The 25,144-nt window shown below is 39.7% G+C and overlaps 1 protein-coding gene across 12 annotated transcripts in view; it reads right to left on the bottom strand.

The window, feature by feature from the left end:
- Positions 1–25,144, bottom strand: part of DCLK2 (doublecortin like kinase 2) — a 150,576-nt gene that overhangs the window by 49,656 nt on the left and 75,776 nt on the right. For 8 of the 12 annotated variants that reach the window (XR_009503248.1, XR_009503249.1, XR_009503253.1 and 5 more), the window contains exons 3-6: positions 10,990–11,092; positions 7,561–7,662; positions 6,614–6,664; positions 2,859–2,953 (exon numbers count right to left, since the gene is read on the bottom strand). Coding sequence is in view for 5 of the 12 variants with exons in the window: in XM_059922590.1 (XP_059778573.1) it covers positions 2,859–2,953; positions 6,614–6,664; positions 7,561–7,662; positions 10,990–11,092 (351 nt within the window). In the remaining 7 variants the exon portion in view is untranslated. The remainder of the gene's footprint in view (positions 1–2,858; positions 2,954–6,613; positions 6,665–7,560; positions 7,663–10,989; positions 11,093–25,144) is intronic. The other 4 variants (XR_009503251.1, XR_009503254.1, XM_059922593.1 and 1 more) reach the window with 1 other exon arrangement.

Below are 25,144 nucleotides of genomic sequence, written 5' to 3'. Positions count from 1 at the left end.
GCATACGTGAAGGAATGGGTCTGTACTCAGAGCATTTAAGCAGCACCAATTGACCCAGTGGCAACAACAAAAAAGGACAATCTTGGGCTAAGAGCTGAAGATGGACTGGGAAGAAAGACGGGAGACCAGGTTACCAATGGATAACAAAAAAAAGGGGAAATGACCAAGACCCTGGGTAAGGTACCTTCTGGGATGGCCACACGCAGTCCTAGGTCAAGGATCAGAGCAGCCCTGCCTACAGCAACAGCCTGAGGGAGAAATACAAGTGACCTTTTGCAGGTGGATCACTGCAAAGCTTAGGTTAGGTTTGCCCTAGGTTGACAATTACCAGCACTAGGAACAACTTGCTTTAGTTTTAACAAAGGATGAAACAACTGAAACTGGAAAAGAGGTGAATCAACTTGATCTTTACTCTAGTTCTCTTGAAAGTTACCCGGATTAAAAAGAGAGCATCTCCAATCTATTCTGGGGAAAATGAGTTGGGAAAGAAAAGCTGAAAATAATTACATGAGTGATTCTTAATGGATATAACTTTTCTTTTGGGATTGACATTTAAGAATTCCACTGAGGGACTTCCCTGGTGGTCCAGCGGTAAAGAATCCGCCTTACAACGCAGGGGACATGGGTTCGATCCCTGGTCAGGGAACTAGATCCCACATGCCACGGAGCAACTAAGCCCGCGTGTCACAACTACACAGCCAATGCGCCATGGAGCCTGTGCGCCACAACTAGAAAAGAGAAGCCCGTGCACCCCGTGTGCCACAACTAAGACCCAACACAGCCAAAAATAAATAAAAATAAGTAAATAATAAATAGATCTTAAAAAAAAAAATTCCACTGAAATCATATTATACACTGACCTAAGCCAATTTAGCACTTCAGAAAATGGCCGGTTCTTTTGATAAATATAAGGAACTTCCAGTACGTAGAGGTTACTGAGAGCTATGTGCTCCCAATCCCAAACTGACTATTGGTCTCAGTCCAAATTCTGCCAACATACATAAGCAAGCAGGCACAAAAACAGACAATCCGATCTGTCCTTTTCCAGAAGAAACTTCTCTTTTTGAAGTCAGGCACTCAGACAAGGACCATGCAGTTCACTCTGAGGTAGATACAACATTCTCAGGACAGGACAAGCACACCTGAGTGTCAGGTGGAGAACAGAGCCCCCCAGGCAGTGAGGACCCGCAGGCCCACCGCCCTGCCAGCCCAGCAGGTTCCCACCCCACGTTCACCAGGCGTGCTTTTACCTTTCACTTTATCAGTGAAAAATGTTTTTCAGCATCCTTAAAGTAAAGAAAACCACTCGGACGATATCTGAAGTGTTGGGGCAACCAACTTTCAAGAATGTATTCCTAACGAAGGTGCTTCCGATGTTAAACACTCCAAGAGAATGAAAGTTAATACGCGTGTACATCATGGCACTGTGTACACTTCCATCTTCCTAAAGTACATTACCATACAGACAATTTGATTGTTTCTACAAAAGGACATTTTCAATCTTTAAGAAAAATCATGTACTGCTATTTTACCGTGCAAATTTCCACGTATAAACTTAAATTATTGAGGGCTACTAAATCAAATTAAACTTGTGGAAATCCTGCAAATTTGGTTTTGCTCATCATTCATTCTTCTCCTTCTCTATTAGATAAAATGCCTATTAAAACAACTGCTTGGGCTTCCCCGGTGGCGCAGTGGTTGAGAATCTGCCTGCTAATGCAGGGGACACGGGTTCGAGCCCTGGTCTGGGAAGATCCCACATGCCACGGAGCAACTGGGCCCGTGAGCCACAACTACTGAGCCTGCACGTCTGGAGCCTGTGCTCCGCAACAAGAGAGGCCATGATAGTGAGAGGCCCGCGCACCACGGTGAAGAGTGGCCCCCACTTGCCGCAACTGGAGAAAGCCCTCGAACAGAAACGAAGACCCAACACAGCCAAAAATAAATAAATAAATAAATAAATTAATTAATTTTTTAAAAAGTTTAAAACAACTGCTTAATCATGTTAAGTTACTGTTTATATTTTTAGGACATCACAGTCAAAACCTAACATTTATTCCTAAGTTCTTCACCAAAATGAACATATTTTTCTTGTGTTACTAACTTGTGGATATAAGTATTATGCCAGAATTTCACTCTGTTTTAGACTTTCACACAGTCAAATTACATTAACGATATTAAAATCATGATTTTAAATGACATTTTAAAAAAGAATCTTGGTGTTCTCCAAGGTTTTGCCATTGTAAATCATTTTGATAATAATAGGAAAACTGCTATTTATTTATATAAAACCACATTATGTTCAACCCTAACCATAACTTTATATTCCCATTTAAGAGATGGGAACACTGGGCTTCCCTGGTGGCGCAGTGGTTGAGAATCTGCCTGCCAATGCAGGGGACATGGGTTCGAGCCCTGGTCTGGGAAGATCCCACATGCCGCGGAGCAACTAGGCCCGTGAGCCACAATTACTGAGCCTGTGCTCCGCAACAAGAGAGGCCGCGGTAGTGGGAGGCCCGCGCACAGTGATGAAGAGTGGTCCCTGCTTGCCGCAACTAGAGAAAGCCCTCGCACAGAAACGAAGACTCAACACAGTCATAAATAAATAAATAAAAGAACGTGAATTTCTTTAAAAAAAAAAGAGATGGGAACACTTCAGCTCAGAAGAGTTAAGTGAACTGGCCCAAATTACAAGATGAAAAAGGACACAAGATTCAAAGCCAGGTCTTCCCGGCTCCAAATCCTAAACTCTTTCCTTTATGATTTGTTACTGCACCCAAGCCCCTGAACAAGTTAACTAAACTATGCAACTCAAAATAACAAAATCACGCAAATAAGCCACATTTCCTATTTCATACCTTTAATCCTCTGAAACTTCCTGGGCTAGTTGGAGAGGAACTGGAGGATTTCGTAGATTTAGGAGTGGAAAGTTGGCTGCTGGGAGTTCCATTAACTGATCATGAGACAACAAAGGAGACAGAGATCATTAAAACTCAGAACCACCAGATTGTGTAAAAACACTAAGCATATGCCCAGTATAGCTCCAATGGAGCTTCAATTCATTCAAAGCTCAAAGCAGACGGTAAATCAGCAAAAAGCAAAAATAATGTGTCTTACTGCATTACAGACAAAGTATCAGACAAATAAGCAGTGAAACTAGAATTATTTTCAATAATAGTTTTCCAACAGTGACATAAACAAATATATAAAACATTATGGAGTTAGAGATGTGAGCAACAACTTGTCCATATAGCCTGCCTGCCATCACGGGTAGAGAAATGTATGGCTGTTATATTTGTAATGGTCTATTCTGAAGGTTGTCCTATAACTACTCCAATATCCAGCGTCTTAGTACACACCAAGCTGAATAACCAAGACGTTCTTGTGGCTCTCCCAAATCAATTCCACCATGATTATAACACATTTTCTAAGTATATTCTTAATAGAAAAAGAAAATTACTGGTCATCTTCCTTGTAATACCTACTTATTTGTTTGAAAGCCAATTTCTTATTATCTAGACTAGTTATTTCTAATTCCTTCCATTTTCTTGTCTTCTCAACTTAATTTCCCCATTATTTAGCAAGTCTTGGTGGTTTTTAGTACACCCTCCTCCAAACTTCCATACACTTCTTCCGTTGAAAGCTCAATTTAGAGACTCGGTAGGGAAGAGTATGGGCACGGCTGTTTCAAGGGGAGGGTTAGTTTGCAGATTTTATACTATACAATGCTAGTCACACATCTCAGTATAACTCAGGCTTATTCCTAATTATACCAATGGGATCCACTTCGGCTGTAATTTCACAAAACTATTAGTTAACATCTGGTATTGGTATATATATATATATATATTTTTTTTTTTTTTTTCTCTTCTAAGGAGTGCTTTAACCCCTTTTATCATTAATCTTTGATGCTTTTGCCCCAAGCAGATGAAAACTGACACTCATCTCTATGGAAAGAAAAGCAAAGTCCATTTCCTTTTTAAATAATCTTTTTAATACAAGGGAGGAGACAACTGTTATTTTAAACGATGCTAATAAATACAAAAATCAAAATGCAGAGATAAAGGTCCTGAATAGGTGACTCAAAAAAGTAAGCACCAGTCCTTGAACGGAGGCAGAATTCTGGATCTGTAAGTATGTGTGATGAGATGAATCAGTCATGTATGTTTATTGTATTGCTCCTTGTAAAAATTCAGCAACGGTGAAAAAATTTTCCAGTTATTTTTAAATTACCAAACTTGAATTTTTCTAGTTTAAAACCACTCATTCATAAATCATTATCTGTTATCTAGATTTTCTTAGCAAGTGTATGTGGGTATTTAGAGCACAAGTACAACACAAGTAACTGTACAATTAATTAGAAACTTTTAAGAGTATTCAACAGACCTGATTATTTTTCAATAAAGTTACACTTCAATTAATGCTCTTTCTTTTAAAAATTCTCTTTAAAGGGAACTGGTGGTAGGAATTCACGTAAAATAGAGATTACTATGAGCTAGTGAGATTACTAGTGAACTAGTAAGCTTGCTGTGAGCTGATACTGAGTTTGGCTCCTTTTCTCCATTCCACACAGCAACTGGTTCAGGTCACCAGTTCCTACTTACCAAGGGCTGTTACCTTTCACTGATATTCAGAAACCACTTTGATATCAAAGATTTCCTTGGAACAGTGACAGAAAAGGGACTAAAGAAGAAAAATTGGTTCCTGCAAATGGTCAGCCCTGTGGCAGACCAATTTCCCTAAAAACACACCTCCTGCCTAAACATAAATTTCTTAACAAAACTCACCACCAGGAATTGAACTGGTATCAGTAACTACATGTCCATAGTTACCCTCAAATAACTCCCATCCTAAAGAGATACTAAGCCATATACAGCCCTCTAAGTTTCTGATAGCATTTGAAAGGCTCTAAAAAAAATGTTGTCTAGCGAGAAGTTCTTAATTCCATTTATCTGCACATTTCTCCAGGCTCTGGGGGGGTAAGTGGGGCCTGGGGCAGAGCCACACTGTGCTGTCTCCCCCGACACTGCTGCTACCAACAGGCAGGTCGACAACCCCCAGCGTCTCTGAGGTGCTCTCCCTCCTTCACTACACCCTGGATTTTCTCTCCCCAAATAAGGCTCTTATCCACCCTTCCCCTCAACGGTAAGGTAAGAAATAAACTTGGGGGCTTTCTTGTTTGCTTGCTCTGAGCATTGTTTATCCTGGTGGACGATGACAGATTCACAAGCTAGAAATCCGAAGTGAGAATTTTTAAGATGAAAATGGTGGTAACTATTTACCCACTTGTATCACCCAGATTAATTTCTATGTGTTTATTACATATCATTTAGCTATTTAGATAAATTTAGAGTTTTGTTGAGGAATTTTGTCAGCCAGAAGACTTCATTGATGGGAGCACTTCTGTCCCAAGAGTGAAAAAGTACAATATGACATTTACAAAGTTACTTGCTCTGTTTGAAATTCCAGTGAGTCCCATGGAATGTTCTAAATGGTAACAGTCATACTACAGCTAAAGCAGTCTGTAAAAGCGAGTTATACTTCTGTGTACTGTGACATTTAATAATACAAAACTCTCTCTCCATTTTCTGTATCTATAGTGTGTGCTGAACATGCTTTTGAGTTAATCTCTTATAAAGAAGCCATGTGCCCTCTGAAATGCGATTTACATCTCACAACTTTTACTTATAAGTTAAGATAAACTTTATTAACCCAAATCCGAATATGGACTCAGTTGAAAATCTGGAGTACTGGAATCCTAAGATTTTCTCAAATCAATTTCTAAGCATTCCAAATTCTAGTTAAAAAGATTTATACACTTATTAGACTATATTATGAAGCAGTTGGTCTGCAAGACAAGTATGGCTATGAAACATGTTTTTAGTTCAATATGTTAATTTCCCTCTTTAGACCTCAGGCAGACAAAATTAGATTAATTTTAATACCTGATCCTTGAACCACTCTCCCCACTTTTATTTATATTACTTACGTGATAAGCATCTGTAAACCTATCACCAAAACAAAAGCTAAGAACCTGACAAGTCTAATTTACCACGTGGTAAACTCAGTGAAGTGTATTTATGCAAATTTCATGTTATATTAGCTTTCCCTGCATGTGAGATACTTTACAGGAAGCACAATATGATTTGAAATAAGCTTAACATCAGAGAGATGCATTCAGTTAAAAATATTCATATCACTGATATTTTAGAGAGAGGACGTTGGGCCTATTAACCCCAGGGTGGGGAGGAAGGAGAGGAGAGTATAATTGCTTCTATGGCCATTTTCATATTACCAACAACCCTTAGCCTTTTTCAATAACAGGCTATTCTCCCAAATTAACTAGAAGACACACCCCTTGAAGCGCTGTGTCTCCTCCATCACTGTGTACCGTGACTACACACAGACAGGCACCTGGCAACCTTCTGGGGATGGCTGGCTCTCTAACAAGTAAGGGAGGCTGAAGCATTGTGAAGCGCTTGATAACTGCACAGATGTCCACTGGTAAAAGCCAGATGCATTCATGGAAATGGAGCAAAAGGAAACAGAAATATGGCGAAAGACGAAAACAAAAACCCAGCAGAGCGACAAAGCCATAATAATCATGGCTCACCTGGGGATTTGGCTGTAGAGTAGGCCCTGGAGTAGTGGCCACCCCTCTTTACTGGACACATTCAGTATAAACAAAGGAGACAGTAAGGAGAGTGGTTATTCAGCAGGTCTAAACATGTACACAAAAAGAAGGGCAAAACAGCCTGACCTAGAGAAAGTGGGGTAGGTGCTGAAGAAGCAGCAGTAGAAAGTAGAACACCCCCCCAAACTCAGTATTTTATAGAAAGGTTGATGCTTCAGACAGTTTTTATTGATACTACTTTCACATGTTCTAGATTTACCACATGTAAAATCACAGTTTTTTCACAATCTTTTCCTTAATGGGAAATGATATCAGCAAAATTTTAACTACTATAAGCGAGCCTTACAGAATCAATATATCAAGATTTGAGGGATATTTTAATTCTTTAAAAATATCAAAAGCTGTCAAAATTATGACAAATCTATAGGCTTAAGATCTGAAAGAAACTTAGAGGCAAGTCTGATTCTGAAATAAGCAGTGCTACTTTCTAACAATAAGTGTTGCTCCTATTAAATTGCTCGATGGTGGAAAAGCCTGTGGAAACTTATCAAGTAAATATATTGCTGTTAGGCATGTATGTTTATGTTTTAAACCAATAAGATAAGAAAATATCCACAATCTTATAACACAAAATTAAAAATGCAGCACACAGTGGTCAAAATGTGAAACACTTCTACATAAATACCAGAAGAATCTAGATAAGACTGTTCTTGAGAAAATGTGTCAGAACAAAACCAAGTGTTAGGACACTTATTATAACTTTGAGAAACAGACTTAAACTTGTGGATTTAAAAATCATGTCATGTATATGTCATTCTGGAACCTGGCTGCACACAAGGATGGGAAAGACTACTAATTCATATTAAAGAAAACTGAAGAATGATCTGCTCCTTCTGTGACTATCCATTTCCTTTCCCTTTAACTACCTGAAGCTGGTGATTTGCTGCGTCGAGAAGGCCCAGGGCTCTTGGATCCAGAATACCTAACAGCTGAGGTGCGAGAATAAGACGACTTCAAGACACGGCATTCTAGAAAGGAAAGAAAGTGCTTATGTAGATCTGGTTTTAATTCTAACCAAGGGAAGATCACAGATCACATGTTACAGTAGTTTACTGCCTAGAACCATTACCTGGTCATCTTTCCTATTAATGTTAAACAACTTTAATATACAGAGCAACTGTCCCAAAAGCACACCTGAGGTTACCTTAAATTAGGTTTCAAACCTTGTGACTCACCTCATTGTTCCAGATGGAGTTCTTAATACAGAAATCCTGATGTCCTAACTTGATTCACACATACCCACAGCCTAATCTACACATGTGCAACTTACTATTATTATTTTGGTCAGTAGCATTGATAGGCAAAGGCTACAACAAAGAGTTCTCTCCAAGTTTCTGATAACCTTAGTTTGAAAGGGTATAGGACTCTAATTTAGGAACCCCTTACTGTCTTATTTTCCATCTGCCCAAAGCATCAAAAATGAGGAAACTAGCTTTAAACAATAACTTTGGTCTTTCCATAAATTGCCAAATAAATTAGCATGTAGAGGACCAGAACTAATTAAACAGCTTAAATAATCACTTCTAATTTGAACAATTAAGAACCTGGTTTTTGGAGTCATGCAGATTTGGGATGAATCATGGATTTGACTTTGCTAACTGGTGGACCTTGGTTAGGTCTAAGTCTCAGTTTCTTCCCCTATGAAACTGGGATGAAAATAAATCTGCTTCATAGGCTTCTTATAAGGATTCAATTAGATAACATATTGTCTGTAATTCACATTAAAATACTTCAATTTACCAGAAAGATTAAAATGTGGGTTGGTTTTAATCTATACCCCAGGGGCAATAAATTAACAAGTGAAGTACACTAATCAGGAAAATACACACCAGGGAGGTGAGTTAGCATTTGAAAGACTCTAATCAGAACCTTACTCAGAGGGGGCTGCAGCAATAGCAGCTTAGTTAATCAGCAGTATGGATGTTAGAAAGTACTCCACTGCTGGAAGGAGTGGTGTGTGGGTTAGTTAGAAACTTCTTAAAGGCACTGCCACTCCTTTATGAGCAGGATGGGTAAATCTAGAAAGCCCATAACCAGAACTTCAGAACTGCCCCTAGGTTTAGGAATCTGAGCCAGTCCTGCACCCAGCTCATTAACGGAGGGTTTTGTTCCTTGACTAAGACTAGGTTAGCTGAATTCTATGGATTTTGAACGGATTTTTAATGTAAGATGTTGTCAGCAGTGTAAAAGGACAGAGTTGGAACTCATCAAGATTACAACACAAGTTAAATAACTGAGTTTTTAAAAAAGTCTTTGCCTCCTGAACCCTACCAGGACCCTGTGGGGCTCCTGGGCACAGAAGCCTTTCTGTGTTCCCCGTTTCTTTCTTTTCTTTCTTTTCTTTCCCTCCCTCCCTCCCTCCCTCTCTCTCTCTCTCCTTCCTTCCTTCCTTCTTTCTTTCTTTCTTTCTTTTTAACATCTTTATTGGAGTATAATTGCCCCACAATGGTGTGTTAGCTTCTGCTTTATAACAAAGCGAATCAACCATACATATACATATATCCAGAGATATGTTTCCCCGTTTCTTGTAGGGAGTAGACTCCAGCTTCCATGACTTCCCCTGAGTTCCAAAGGGCAGGTTCAAACCGTTGCTAATCAGGGAAGGGAGGGGACGCAGAGACAAGGGAGGAGCAGTCAAGAAGCAATAGTGCAGCCTTGGGGCAAGGTCCTGGTTCCCCCTCAAGGGATACACATAACAATATCCCTTAGGTAAATTTACAACATACATGTAAAGCCCTGAGTACAATGCCCAGTACATATATAGTAAGTGCTCAATAAATGTTTTATTGCTGTTGTTGCCACCCAAATTAACTTTACAACCTGGAGTATAATATTATTGAGTTTCAGTGTCTCAGCTTTCAAAATGACTCATATTGACATTGAAGAAATATTATGAAATGAAATTAAGCTACAGTCAAAAAAGATGTAAAATACAGATGATATGTAAATGCACGTTTTTCAGTCAACCCATGAGAATAGGGGAGAGCATTAGCATAGATAGTATTGGCAATTCTTTATGGACTTTCTGGTGGCATTACTAATCTAAAGCAGGGCCAGTACAACAGAGTATAAGACAGTACAGAAACCCCCAAGAAATTTGGCAGCAGTGGAAAAAAACAGTAAGAGTAGATAAATGAGCCCCAAGCACAAAGTAGATAAATCGCCCCAAGATAAGTGACATAGTGTAACAGGGAAGAATTACACAAGGAAGTTTGATACCACAGAATGTATCATCTTGAATTTTAAAAAGTCTATGGGTCGCCATATTTATTTGGTAATATGTTTCTGTAATTTTGGACTGTCAGAATCACTACAACTGGAAAGGGTTTACCACCAGTTTAATTTTTGAAAAGCCAACTTTCCTCATTCATGAAATTAAAGAGTGGGACTGAATCTCCAACATCCCTCTTCTCTGTGAAATGTTATGTCTTATCTCATGTTATGATTTTATCTCATTTAAAGATGAAGTTGACTTTACTATCAGCTAAGATAATCACTAATACTGCAATAGGTTTAAATTAATTCCAGACAACAGATTAGAACAATATTCCCAGGATCAAAATCATCTGAAATCACTGAGGTTATTGCTAAATAGTTGAAAACTCCATTTTTTTTTTCACACACACACACTGTATTTTATTTTTACAAGAGATAAATAGACTGACACCAAGCATTGTAAATGAATGACCACAACAAAAGCAACAATGATTGCAATTACCAAACACGAAACACACTCATGCTATGGAAAACTCCATTTTTTAGCTAAAATTAAGAGAAAGGGATTTTCTTATCCCATCAATGAAAATAGCTTTATTTTTCCTGCATATATAAACAATGCATGCTTTTTTATTTTTTTAAGTTGCAAACAGAGCAATAAGATAAAAAGAAACCTGAGATAATCACTATTAATAACTTACTATCCTTTTATGTATCTCTTTATGGACATGGAAAATGTATAATGAACTGTTTCAGGTTCAACACTATCCATACATTTAAGGTGGCATAGCCAGGAACCATTCTGGAAGAAGGTAGGAAATCCATTTCAGAGGCTAAACAATGCAATAAAAAGAGATGGAACCAACTTGCTAAAAAATGAAAACTATTTCACTTGAATTAGGGTTTTTTGTTTTTTGCAACTAGGTAAATACCTTCATTTTATTTTCTACTTTCATTAATTCAAAAAGAGTACTGCTAATGCCATCTTTCTTCAACACACCAGACCACTTAACACGCACCAAGTGAGAATCCCAAGCCTCCAATTCAGGGTTACAAAGATGGTCAATGAACTGCCTTACCACTGTGATCCAGGACAAAGTCATCTTGGGCGTAACGGAATTTTTCAGGTCCACATGCAATAAAAACATCATCATCACCAAAAAAGTCTTGCAGACAAGTAACCTAAAAAAAAAAAAATTATGTCCAAGAAATAAATTAGAAACATTAAAAGTGAAACAAAAGTCAGCAAAATTAAATATATTTTCTAGCCTCACCTATAACACTGAGTCAGAATGAAAAACTATTTAATAGCATACATTTCCAAGCATTTCACCCTCCACAGAGCAATTCCACACAATGTCTCCTGACCGACCTCAGAACAACAAAACGAGGGGCTCCTAGCTGGCATCATGTTCCTGTTTACAAGTGAAGTCAAGGGCATCCACAGGAGGCTCAGTGATGTATTCCAGGTTTCCCATTAACAGGTGGCAAAGCTGGGGCTGATGGAGGTCTCTGCTTCCAGTTTACTGGTCTACCCTTCTTCTCTCCTAGAAACTCCATGTCCCAGCTGTGTCACCTTGGGCATGACCTCTCTGTACCTTTGGTACATTGCGCCTTAGGTTGTCCTGAGGATTAATATATGAAAACCGCTTGGAATGGGTGCCAGGCATATAGATACTCAACGTGTTAATACTCACCTTCACCACCACCACCATCATTAAGATCAGAGGAAGACGTGCCATGAAGCTAATGATGGCCCTTCCAAGCCCCTGTACCTAAACGTAGTCTTAAGTTCATATTCTTTTTTCACCCCACCCTCTCCAATACTGTATCACTGTCAGATCCCACAGAACCTGGACCCACCCCAGGGAGCACATTCATCCCTTCATCCCGGTGGTGACAAGAACCATCTTCCAGGACTTTGGATATAAACAGGCTCCAATTTTACCTGATTTTTTAATGGGATGTATGATAAGATTTCTTTCTAAAAAAGTACTCCTCTCCCAATAATAATGCAGTTAAAAAAAAAAAAATCAGTGCTCTAGTACTTGAAAGGATTGAGAACCTCAATAATTCCTTAAGTCTTCCTGATCACTATTTAGCTTTTTATTGAAAAAAAAAAATCTCACTCTAGAGTTAGAAAAAAATGCTCTAGAGAGAAGACAGTGAACTGTACACAAAAGTGGAACAGGCATGGAGACTGCTCCAGTCCCTCATCAAGCAAGATGTGGCTTCTGTACTTCACTGAAACTCAGCTCAGGTCACAGTGTTTTTAAGGCGTGTTTTTGTCAGTTTGGGCTGCTATAACAAATTACCATAGACGGGGTGGCTTAAATGACAGAAACTTATTTCTCACAGTTCTGGAGGCTGGAAGTCTGAGATCAGGGTGCCGGCATGGTTGGATTCTGGTGAGAACCCTCTTCCTGGTTTCGTCACATGGAAGTTGGGGGACAACACAGGAGGAAGCCAGCTCTCTCCTGTCTCTTCTTATAAGGGCACTAATCCCGTCATGGGAGCTCCATCCTCACAACCTCATGCAACCCTACTTACCTCCCAAAGGCCCCACCTCTTAATAGCATCACATTGAAACCAAGCAGGACCCTGTGGGGCTCCTGGGCACAGAAGCCTTTCTGTCCCCCATTTTCTTGTTTGTAGGGAACACACTCCAGCCTCCATGACCTTCCCTGAGTTCCAAAGGGCAGATCTGAACAGATGCTAATCAAGGGAGGAGCAGCCAAAAAACCACCAGAGGCCAGATTAAAGGGACCAGAGAAGCTCATCAAGAAATTACCCGAGATCAGAGTAAAGGAGAGCAGGCCCTGCACACACCCTGATCTTATCAGCAACCCCACCCTTGAACTACTGCTATAAAACTCCACATCAAATCCTCCCAGGTGGGGACACACAGTTTTTCGGGGCAGGAGCCTACTGTGTCCCCCTTTGCCTGGCAAAGCAATAAAGCTATTCTTTTCTACTTCACCCAAAACTCTGTCTCTGAGATTTGATTCGGTGCCGGTGTACAGATGCCGAGCTTTCAGCATCAACACTGGGGATTAGGGTTCCAAGATATGAATTTTGGGGAGACACAAACATGCAGTTCATTATAGAAGAATAACATTTTTCACCATTCCTGTGAAAACTGTTTCTCTTCATCTCAGGTGGTGATCACACACACCCCTTCATCCTTGCTAGGATCCTGGGAGTCATCCTTTCCTCCCTTCTTCACCAATCCCTCACATCATTTTTCCTTCCTACACGGCTCCCAAATATTTCTATCCCTACTCCTTGGTTCAGCTCTCACTTTCTCTTGCCATGGCGCCTGCCACTGCCTAGTAACAGGCTTTCTAACTCCAGTCTTTACTGCTCCCCTCGTTCCAGTCATCACTGTTCTCACAGGTGTGGAAATAAATGAAGACCATGTGGGCACATGCAGTCTCTTAAGGTGCCAGGGTGCCCGCACCATGCACAGCGCTCACCGACCTCCTTCCTTGACAAGATAATGCTCCTTCACAGGGCACACAGCCTGACCCTGCCTGAGCCTCCAACCTTGTCTTTGCCATTTCTTCTGCACACCTGCTCCCTCAGCCACATCATGACTTCTCTGGGTTCCCTACCTGTATGGTGCTGGTGCTTCTTTTCTGTTAAACAGCGTTATTGAAACATAATTCACAAACCATACAATTCACTCATTTAAAGTACAGAATTCAATGGTTTTTAGTATATTCAGAGTTCTGCAACCATCATTACAATCTATTTGACAACATTTTCATCATCTAAAAAGAAACCCCCAGGCCCATTACCATTCACTCCTCATGCCCCCATCTCCTCATTCCTAAGCACCCATAATCTACTTTCTGATTCTATGGATTTGCCTATTCTGGACATTTTATATAAATCAAATCATACAGTATGTAGCATTCTGCAACTGGCTTCTTTCCCTTAGCATGTTTTTAAGGTTCATACGTGTTGTAGCACATATTAGTACTTCATTCCTTTCTGCGGCTGAGTAATATTCGGTTGTTTGGATATACCCCATTTTGTTTATTCATTCATCAGTTAATGGACATTTGAGTAATTTCTACTTCAGTGCTGGTTCTTACTACTATATGTTTCCCCATGCTGTTTCTCAGCCTGAAGTGGTCTTTCTGACCACTCTTTGGTGCCGCGACCTCCAGGTAGGCAATGATATTTCTGATTCATCATTCCCTAGCGTCTAGGAGAATTCTGGCTTTGGTGGATGCTTAATGCATATCTGTTGAATGAACTGTGGCTTGGTATGGAGCTGCTCCTATTGGAATTGAGTTCTCAGACACAGAGTAACTTCTCTGGGGTGAGTAGTGTCACAGATGCAATCTCCACTGCCATCTCCACCACCATCACTTACATGTAAGACTTACAGAATTTAGGCATCACTTAACCTCTCAGAATTGTCTCTCTGTGTTGTATATGTGTTACCTCATTAATCCCTACAATATCCCTGAGGTTGATACTACTATCACTCGTCATTTACAAACAAGAAAACGGATCTAGAGTGAGCAACCTGCCCCCACACAGGTAATGAACACGAGCACAGGAATTTAGACACAGGTCCTCCACATCTATATCTCTGCTTTAAACTTAACACCATGGTGACATGTACACACTGCTATATTTAAAATGGATAACCAAAAAGGACCTACTGTATAGCACAGGGAACTCTGCTCAATATTATGCAACTAAATGAGAAAATAATTTGAAAAAGAATAGATACATGTATAACAACCACTTTGCTGTACACCTGAAACTATCACAACATTGTTAACTATAGTCCAATATAAGATAAAAAGTTAAAATAAATAAATAAATAAACTTAACACCATGGTGCCTCCCCTTATGTGGAATCCCAGAGTTCATCGTTCTACTTTTATCTTTTTTTTTTTTTTTTTTTTTTTTGCCGAGCTGCACAGCATGCAGGATCTAACCCCAACCAGGGATCGAACCCCATGCCCCCTGCAGTGGGAGTGCAGAGTCTTAACCACTGGACCACCAGGGAAGTCCCTTTCTACTTTTATAGTTCTTACCGCATTCCACCTTGTTTTATAGTCATTTATGTCTCTCATATCTGCCACTATTTTGTTTTTTACACACATACATTTAATAAATGGTTCTTAAATGGAACTGAATCCAGTTTTACTTTCTTGGCCAAATAAAACAGACATCTACCAAAGTTTAATCCATTTTTAAAAAAATCAACATTTCATTTGTTTTCGTAATCAATTTAGCATGAAAAAATTACAACCGAATTTTCTAAAATATACCTGTATGAATGTCTGTTTGAAAAGTCAATTAATTTTTAATTGCTTTTATTACAAGAAAACATTTCATCTGGTACTAAATTAGTCGGTATTTGAGTAGAATAAATGCCAAAGTAAATAATTAAGTTGCCTATTATGTGGAATAAAGGTATTTATCAAGTCTAAGGAATATAACAGATCAAAAGGTGGTTTATTCCCCCTCCCCCAGCAGTTCTGTTTATTGATAGTTCTTCCTAACCAATTGTTTAATGATTTCACCTGTCAGTATAAGTTTGGCTTTCCAAACATGGTTTGCATAAGATGTCTGCATCCCTTTAATTCAGATTCTAGCCATTAAGTACGTATCTGGTTAAACAGTTAACCAAATTATATAATTAGCAATTGGTTCAGATTTACCTCAAATAAGTCATCACTACTCTCAAGCAATGATAGGTGTCATATAAATAAATGATAAACTGAGATAAGCAAACATGTATTTTGGCTAATTTTGTTTTATTAACGTGTACTCAGGATACCAACATACCTCACAAGATATTAAACAACTCCCGTTTTCATTCATTCAACAAATTTGTATTGAGAACTTATGTGCCAGTCACCACGCTAGGTGCTACAGAAACATCAGTAAAACAAAACAAAACAAACAACAACAACAAAAAACAGCGTGAGAAAGAAATCCTTGCCCTCATGAAGCCAGTGTGAGTTGACACAAGATAAAAATGCATAAGTAAATGTATGCAATGTCAAAAGGTGATAAGTGCTACAGAGAAAGAAAACAAGGATGGGGAATAGTGAATGCAGGGCATGGGTGCTGCAATACTAAACAGCTTCACTGCAAAGGTGACATCTGAACAAAATATTAAGAGAGATAAGGGAGAAGCTGCATGAATGTCTAGGGAGGGAGGTGGGAGGGCAGTGTTCCAGGAAACAGAAGAGAGTATTCAAAAGCCTTGGCATGGTCACGGGAAACAGTCCTGGAGCACAGTTAGAGGGGGAACAGTCATTGCAGGAGAGCAGGTCAGCAAGGGGACGGAGGCAAGCAGATGGGGTAGGGCTTTGTCAGCTGCTGGTCAGGACTCTGGCTTTCCTCTGGGTGAGATGGGAAACCACTAGAGGCTGTGGAGCAGAGGACCGCACAACATGACTTACTTTGAACAGGATACACGGTGCTCAGACTAAACTCTAAAAGGGCAAGGACAGATGGCAGCGTAGTTGGAGGCTATTGCTACTCAGGCAACGAGAGCGCCCTGTGCCAGGAGTGGATGGAATGAGAAGGCTATGGGGACCTGAGAGAAGAGAGAAGAATGTGATGGCTCAGGGTTTTTGGCTTGAGCCACTAAAAGGATGGGCTTGCCATTAACTCTCATGGAAGAGTACAAGGTAACGGGCAAGGCTGGTGGTGGAGAGGATGCCTACGAATTTAGATTTGGCATGTGAACTGCGAAATGCCTATTAAACATCCAGGTGGAGGTGTTGGGTGGAAAGTTGGATATAAACAAATCTGAATTTCATGAGAGAGATCTAGCCTGGAGATATAAATTTGGGACTCACCAGCATATCAATGGTATTTAAAATCTTGAGCTCAATTACAGCAATTAATGCACATAGGGAAGCGGTCTAAGCCCCGAGCTCCGAAACCCAGCAACTTTACAAGGTCAGGGCGAAGAAGCAAAAACAGCAAAGAAGACTGAAAGGGAACAGTCAGTGAGGGAGGAAGAAAAGCGAGCGCTTGTAGTTTGCTGGAAACCAAGCTAAGAAAGTGTTTCAAGGAGGAGGAGCAATCAGCTGAGTCAATGTTACTGACAGGCCATGTAAGATGAAGACTGAGAAGTGACCACTGAATTGAGCAACAAGGAGATCGCTGGTCTTGAAGATCAGAAGTAGTTTTGGTGCAGTGGTTGAAAAGAAAGTCTACTTGCAGCACCTTTAACAGAGGACAGGAGAAGAACTGAAGACAGTGAATGCAGACAACTTTTTCAGGGAGTTGCGACTGGAAGAGTGGAGCAGAGGAGTGGGGAGGTGGCAGAAGGAAGCAGGGAGTCCATCCATGGTCAAGAGAGCTTGTTTTCAAGATGAGAGAGAGAACACAAGTTACTATGCTGTTGCAATGATCTAGTAAGACAAAAATGGTGAGGCAAGACAGGGAACTGCTAGAGCTGCATCCCTTTGTGAGAGGGCGTGGGATCAGTGTGCAGGTGGAAGGGCTCGACTTGCATGAGACTACGGTCAGTCTTTGGCAATAAAGAGGACCAGGTGGAAGCTGCTAGGTGGGGACATGTGGTGGGTGTGGGAGAGCTGGTGGATTGCTTCCTGCTTCACTGAGAAAGCTTGAAGCAAAGTCCTCAGCTCAAAGTGAGGCAGGGGCCAGGGGTGGGGGAAGGAGGAAGTACAGCAGACTCGTGGAGAAAAAAAAGGTGTGGAATTGCAACCTGTGATTGTGGGGAGAATGAATGGGGAGGGAAATATGACATGCCTGCAGGCAGCAATAGGGGCGCATTCAGGGTCCCACAACCTGCATAATAGACATTCTTGGTTCTAAAACTAGAAAGCAGCTACCCAGCCGAGACAGTGTTTTAGAAAAATCAAACCCTTTTAAGCTGGAATTGTTACCGTTTCATGGGGTTGCACCTGACTGGTCAATAGAAGAAAATCAATAGGAACACAGATGATGCAAAAACCTAGATTCCACCGATAATGAGTAAATAAGGAATGAATGGGAACTTCTCTCCCGCTGCTGCTGCTGATTTAAAATACAAGTCTCTGTTCATATTTTCACAATGTAAACATGGACTGTTATGCACTGTCATTACCATGTTTAACTAAACCGTAAACCTAAAACACGCTAGAAACAGAACGCCAGCAGGCAGAGGTGCAAGTTGATGAGCATGATTAAAGGTGAGCTAAAAAACTAACAGGCACAGAAGAACGAGCAGATTTCAGTTCTGTTTCTACCTTCATTGTACAGGATAACTCATTTATGGTATTGTTTAAACTACAGATGTCCGTGCAGGAAGCACAGGCTCAGCACAAGCTTTGCTGGAGCAGAGGACCACCGTGCTGCACCTCCTCCCTTTCATACAGGTGGGACCTTGGGGAGATACTTAACCTCTCGGAGGCTCATTTCTCTGTCCACAAAACGGGCAGCAGACCAGTTTCATTTCGTCTTTAAGGGAAAAATGTGATAGGACGTGAAAGGAGCTGGTACACGTTATTTCTTCATTTTCATTAATTCATGGCCTCAAATGTTTTTTTAAAAATTTAACTTAATGGATAATCTTTTCTTTAAGTATACACAAAAAAATAATATGTGCTTTCCTACAAGTTCAATAAATTAGATATTTTCCGAGAAAAAAAATCACTGACAACTTGGAAAGCTGCCACTGATAGTCTTCACTTGTGGAAAAATCACTGCCTCCCAAATTAAGATATCTTAAGCTCCCAGATATTCTACACAAAAATGTGATTCATGTAATATATGATAAACACATATAGGTATACATATGACATGTAAAATATATATGTTTATATGCATATATTAAAAAATGTTTCTACCAACAGCTCCCTAGAATAATTACAAACGAGAAAAAGAATTAACTTAAATGTAATATATCAAAGCAAAGCATTGGCTTATTATCTATGTATGTAAGCTATACCTATAAATGTCAACATTTTTAGATAATATAAAGACAGAGCTGTAAGCATATCCATCTAATTTTATGCCAAAATTATATTTGTGTAATACTAGGCCTCCATGTAATGCAGTCATTACTCGCCCATGCTTAAATTTCACGAGCATATGGGACCACATATTTAATTGTTCTTCATAGTGCTCCAAACTCAGTTGATACTTTTCAAAGTAAAACATCTGAGGGACCTCCCTGGTGGTCCAGTGGGTAAGACTCCACGCTCCCATGCCGCAACTAAAGATCCCACAAGCTGCAGCTAAGACCGGGTGCAGCCTAAATAAATAAATAAATAAATAAATAATTTTTTTAAAATCTGATAAAATGCTCAGCGTCTGATGTAAGCTAAAATAACTCTCTCTCACCAATGGAAGCCACATTAGTTTACTACTGTACATTCAATCTAACATGAATCATGTCCCTACTATATGCCAGGCATAAACAAAAGACAAGAAGCACAGGCTAGTGGTGGAGATGAACAAGAATAGTAGTAAGTACCATCAAAACGTTCCAATAAGAGAATGCTGGAATAGAAGAACACCCAAAAGAAATAACTTGATGAAAAACAGGATCCCGTAAAATATTTAATACCTTTAGAATATTTCATATGTTTGGACACTTAGATAAATCTACCTTTTATAGTTTTTTTTTAAAAATTATTTATTTATTTATTTATTTATTTATGGCTGTGTTGGGTCTTCGTTTCTGCGCGAGGGCTTTCTCTAGTTGTGGCAAGCGGGGGCCACTCTTCATCGCGGTGCGCAGGCCTCTCACTAACGCGGCCTCTCTTGTTGCAGAGCACAGGCTCCAGACGCGCAGGCTCAGCAATTGTGGCTCACGGGCCTAGTTGCACCGCGGCATGTGGGATCTTCCCAGACCAGGGCTCGAACCCGTGTCCCCTGCATTGGCAGGCAGATTCTCAACCACTGCACCAGCAGGGAAGCCCTCTTTTATAGTTTTTTAAAACATATTTCTTGCTCTTCAACTCTGGTGGTCTGTTTGCTCCTTTCATCATACATTTTTAAAACTGGCATTTAACATTGAGTTATGGGCCATGTCACTAAACCTGACTCAGAAAAAAACGTATCAATACCTTGAATAATGTCTCGAAGTCATTCTTAACAGGGTGAGGAAAAGCGTTATCAGTTTAGAAGACCTCTTACGGTTTGCTTCTAAATTCTTTTTTCCATGCAAGAAGCTCCTCACGAATAATGGATGTTCTGTGGCTTATGAAAGCAAGCTACACACACGAGGAGAAAGTAATAATTCTGCTAAGGTACAAAATTAAAGCCATCAGCAGGCTCTAAGGGGGAAACGTCAGACTGAGAAATAATGTATCTACAGGAGCATATCTGAGTTTTCCAAATGAATGTGGGCCATTTAAAAACAGTAATTTTTCTATCCTTCAGTCAACAGATTAATTAGATCAGGGTAAAAAGGTGGCAGCCATAATTCCAGTGCTAGTTCTTAAGAGATTGCCCCAACCACTTTTTTTTTTCTTTCTCTGTTTGGTCTCTGCCAAAGGATACAGAAACAAAGGGCTTGAGGTCTGATAAAAACACTATGCATGTATTAGGAGCATAATAAACCTTTTACTCCAAAGAAAAAAGGTGGAGAACACAGAGATGTCATCCTCCTTGGACACTTGCTTTCTGAACTACAGAAGGTCTCCATTTCCTGACCCCCTAGCACTCTGGAAATCTTGTGTTTCTTACCCTTTCCAGAGTTACAAAGGAGTTAGTTGTTGGTAAAGCAGGATGGATTTCTCTAAGATCACTTCCTACTACAAAGTTGTATAGTCTAAATATTTTAGTTTCTAAGAAAAGCTTATTTATATTTTAGGACAATGCTTTCAGAAAAGTTGAGTGCATTTTTCTGCGAGAGAAAAAAAGGAACACTATTATAAGTGGGTAAACAGCAATGTCCATTTGGGATTTCTTTCTGTTCGTTTCAGCTTCACATTTCCTCAAAGAAATCGTCATCAACGCAATCTTCATGCGCTCCAAATCCAGGTGTTGCCTTAACACTTACTCTGTAATTTGCCCAACATAGATACTATCATTGAGGCAATTGCCTGGTTTTTGCGCCTGGACCTCTTACCAGAGTGCGAGTTCCACACATGTAGGATCGTTGTCTTGGGCATCACTAGAATTCTAGCATAGTATCAATACATAGCACCTAGCACGTAGGAGCTGTTCAGTAAATTTCTGTGGAATTAATGAAATGCCCTGAGTCCCTTTTCTTCCAGGTAGCCCTCCCTAGAGGCTCCATCTCACACTCTTTCTATGAATTCTTATCAACCCGTTATCATACAAGGTAGTCTTTGTTCCCAGATTTATGATGTTAGTTTTCTATGCCAACATAATCTATAAACTCTTTGACCACACCAGTCAAACCCTTAGCTCCTTATAGGAGGTATTCAGCAAATACTTGGTAATCAAATTTTGGCTCCGGATACTTTAAAATACTCATCTTAGATCACGTAAGCCCTTTCAGGAATTAAATCTCATCATGATTTTAGAGTGATCTGAGAAAAACTGCGTATGAACTCTACTACTACAACCACTTGGTAGAGGAAAGCATTTGCAATTAAACTTGCCATTTGGTGCCATTCAAATACTTGGGGTTCTATCAAATAAGGATCTCTTGAGATACTTTCGAAGCCTATTTTATTGAAAATCTCCAAGACCTGATAAAAATGCAAAACAAACATCATTGGATCTCAGTGAGAGACTAGTTTAAACTAACAAGAACTTACCTAAATAGAGTCAGGGTCAAAATCTTAGCACCTTTGTAATGTCTACCTTTTGGAGCAAGGATCGCACTTTATCAAAGGAATAATGGCATGATGGATATCAGAAGTAAAAAAATACATGTTGGAATTTATGGGTTTTCTTTCATTTTAACTGTGTGTGTATAGGAAAGAAAGAGGGAGAGAGAGAGAGAGAGAGAGAACAAACGTCCACAGTTCCTTTTGAAATCAAATGCTTTCACTATCAGAGTTCAGCTTTGAAAGGTGGCCTCTACAGAAGAGTAGTTAGGCAGCAACATTTTTTTCTAGCTTACTTCTAAAGAGGATTTGAAGGAGTTCCAGAAAGAAAGTCCAGTAAGTGGCTTATATTTGAAACTAAAATTATTATATAGGCTTTTAATGGAATTGCATCGATACCCTTGCTTTTGTTTTTTCCTAAGAAATGGTCACATTACAAGTCATAAACTGCCAAAAGAGAACTGCATTTTGAACCCCCCATAGACTATTGTACCATAATTTTTCTATCATATAAACAAACAGAAACATAACTTTTTTTAATATTTAAAAAATCCAAAGAACAATTTTAATATACAATAAAGGATAAGCCTAATATTATAACTGCCTGAGCCATTACCTTCCTCTTTCTGTTGTTAGCAGGGGACACTTTTTTTTTCATACACTGCCCTTATAGATACTTGAAAGCTATAAATTCAGCAGATTGACTTCACCATAACTAGCATTATCCCAGACACACACCACTACCACTGCTACCACCACTCTTATTTTTTTATTTATTTTTTTAACCAGTTCTATCTCTGGAATATAAGTTCTGTTTAAAATGAACAGGGAAATCATACCTGAAATAAAGAAATAAAATAAGCCACTTGGTTCTTCCAAAATGCTAGAAACAACAACCAGAAAAATAAATGCACAGGTCAGTCAGCAGGGGCTGGGATTCTCCCCATTTCTTTACCCTCTACCGAGAATACAATCAGCATAAATAGCCTGCTTTGTTCCCAGTAAATGCTGGCTAGCCTGCAGTCAGGGAAGGACTCCTTTCTACAACAAAAAAGAAAGCTACTTAGAATAGCAATGTTTTTCAGCTTCCCGTAAAACCATTCAGCCAGGCACCCACCAACCATGTGGCTGCCATGGAAACAGAACTGAAGCTAAAAGATGACGGTACTTACAGTAAAGGGCTTCTCAGTGGCATCTGCAGACAACCCTCTACATTTAGTTTGCTTTCATTTAAAAATACTGGACCTAACCTTCCTTTTCCCACTGTGGCCTCCCCATAATAATGATGATTCTCCAATCAAGACTAATCATAGAATCTTGAGGCCAAAGATTTGTTTCAGGAAGAAACCTTGAAAAGACCTTGAAAAATTCAGAGATAGTTAGCTACCAAACGTTATTCTGGGAGGAGAGACAATGATCACTCTTCCTATAAAGGAAATGATTTCTAAACTGACCCTCTGACTGCCCCCCACTGAGGGCCCCAGTCTTAATTCCTACAGGAAAAAAAAAAGTTTCAAATCTACTCCAGAGCTTTCCACCAAGGGAAAGAGGCTGGAGCAAAATTTTAGAAGAATTCAGGTGAAGAAGTCAGAAGAAATTTATTAAACCAACCATCATGAATTTTCCTCTAATTCTGAAGTGGGAGCAAAATGTTTTCAAGCAGATGTGACTAGAACTTTGAGTCAATGTTCCCTAGGACTCGGGCATCTTCCAACAATAAACAAACAATGAAATCATAAGTGTTACAGAAGAGGCAACTGAGAACCAAACTGAAGGTGGCAATTTTCTAATCCAAATTTTTCTGGTTCCAACAGAAAGTGAAAGGGAACAATCACGCACGGCACACTTACCTACACACTGTACCCCACGAATCTCTCATTTACACATCAATTTCACTGAACCCCCAGAACAACCCTATGAAGTGGGCGCGATTTTTCCAATTTTACAAAAAAAGAAACAGAGGCTCAAAGAGGTTAAGTAACTTGACCGAGGTCACACAGCCAGTGAGGGAGGAGCTGAGATTTGAACTCTGCCTGTCTGACTTGGAATGTATCCTTTGTACTTGACCACACACTGTCTCCCTAAAGAAGAAAACAGTGTGATTTACAATCTATGAAAATGGCATAAGAGAGTTTATTGAGGTAAGTCAGAGAAGTTTTTATACTTGTCTAAAACCCAAATACCCAGACCATTTTTCTATGTCATACTTTTATGAAGTAAATGAATGGCAAGTATGTAAGTGTATATCTAGGTTTTTTTTTTTTTTTTTTTTTTAAGGATCAACTTCTAAGTAATGCCATAAGGTCAGTACAAGTTCGGGCCAACCTCCTATACTTTAGGGAATACTGAATATATTCTGAAATTGATATCTTCAAACAAACTGGCTAACTCTTACTAAAAACAAATTACAAGCACAGGTTGGAATCATATGGTTTTTAGAATAGGACTCCATTTGCTGCCAGACTGGAGATTCTTAGAGTATAATATGCAGTAAGAAATATTGTGACCTTTAAGATTTTAACATAAAGGCAAAACCTGCAACACTTTCCAGAAATTCATCCTCTGCATACAGTTTAGCATATGGTAAGCACATTCAGGTAATAAAGACCCTTGGAATCAAGACTAAGAGAACCATTAGTGCAAGGGGTATGGAAAAACTTGGTCAGTTAATTCCATACTTATTCTGGAAAGCACCAACCAACCACTCAGCACTATCAGAACACCATTACATGCTCTAATGTAGTAGGGCTATTTAGGTTTGTAGGAAAATCATCCCTATCTTTATTTTTTTAGTAGTTTTTTTTTTTTTTTTTTTTTTCCTTTTTGGCTGTGCCCTGCGGCTTGTGGGATCTTAGTTCCCCAGCAAGGGATAGACTCCAGACCCTCGGCAGTGAAAGCACAGAGTCCTAATCACTGGACTGCCAAGGAATTCCCCTTATCTTTAAAAAAAGAATCATATCTGTTTTTTATGTTTCTTTCATCTTTTTTTAAAAATTAATTTATTTGTTTTTAGTTTTGGCTGTGTTGGGTCTTTGTTGCTGCGCATGGGCTTCCTCTAGTTGAGGCAAGTGGGGGCTACTTTTCATTGCCGAGCGCGAGCTTCTCATTGCGGTGGCTTCTCTTGTTGCAGAGCACGGGCTCTAGAGCGCTGGCTCAGTAGTTGTGGTTCGTGGGCTCTAGAGCGCAGGCTCAATAGTTGTGGCGCACGGGCTTAATTGCTCCGCGGCATGTGGGATCTTCCAGGACCAGGGCTCGAACCTGTGTCCCCTGCATTGGCAGGTGGATTCTTAACCACTGCGCCACCAGGGAAGTCCTGTTTCTTTCATCTTAATAAAGTTATTTTCCTCCTCCCTTGCCATCATGCTCTGAACCTTCACTTCTTGTATCAAAAGGACCACCCCAACTACTCTTTTAGCAGCCCCTCTGCCCACTTCTAATTCGCTGTATTTAACGTTCGGGAGAGCTATCTTAGGTTTTGTGAACCAGTGTA

Source organism: Balaenoptera ricei, chromosome 5, assembly GCF_028023285.1.
Source record: "Balaenoptera ricei isolate mBalRic1 chromosome 5, mBalRic1.hap2, whole genome shotgun sequence".
NCBI lineage: Eukaryota > Metazoa > Chordata > Mammalia > Artiodactyla > Balaenopteridae > Balaenoptera > Balaenoptera ricei.
This window is presented reverse-complemented; position numbering and strand designations above follow the sequence as displayed.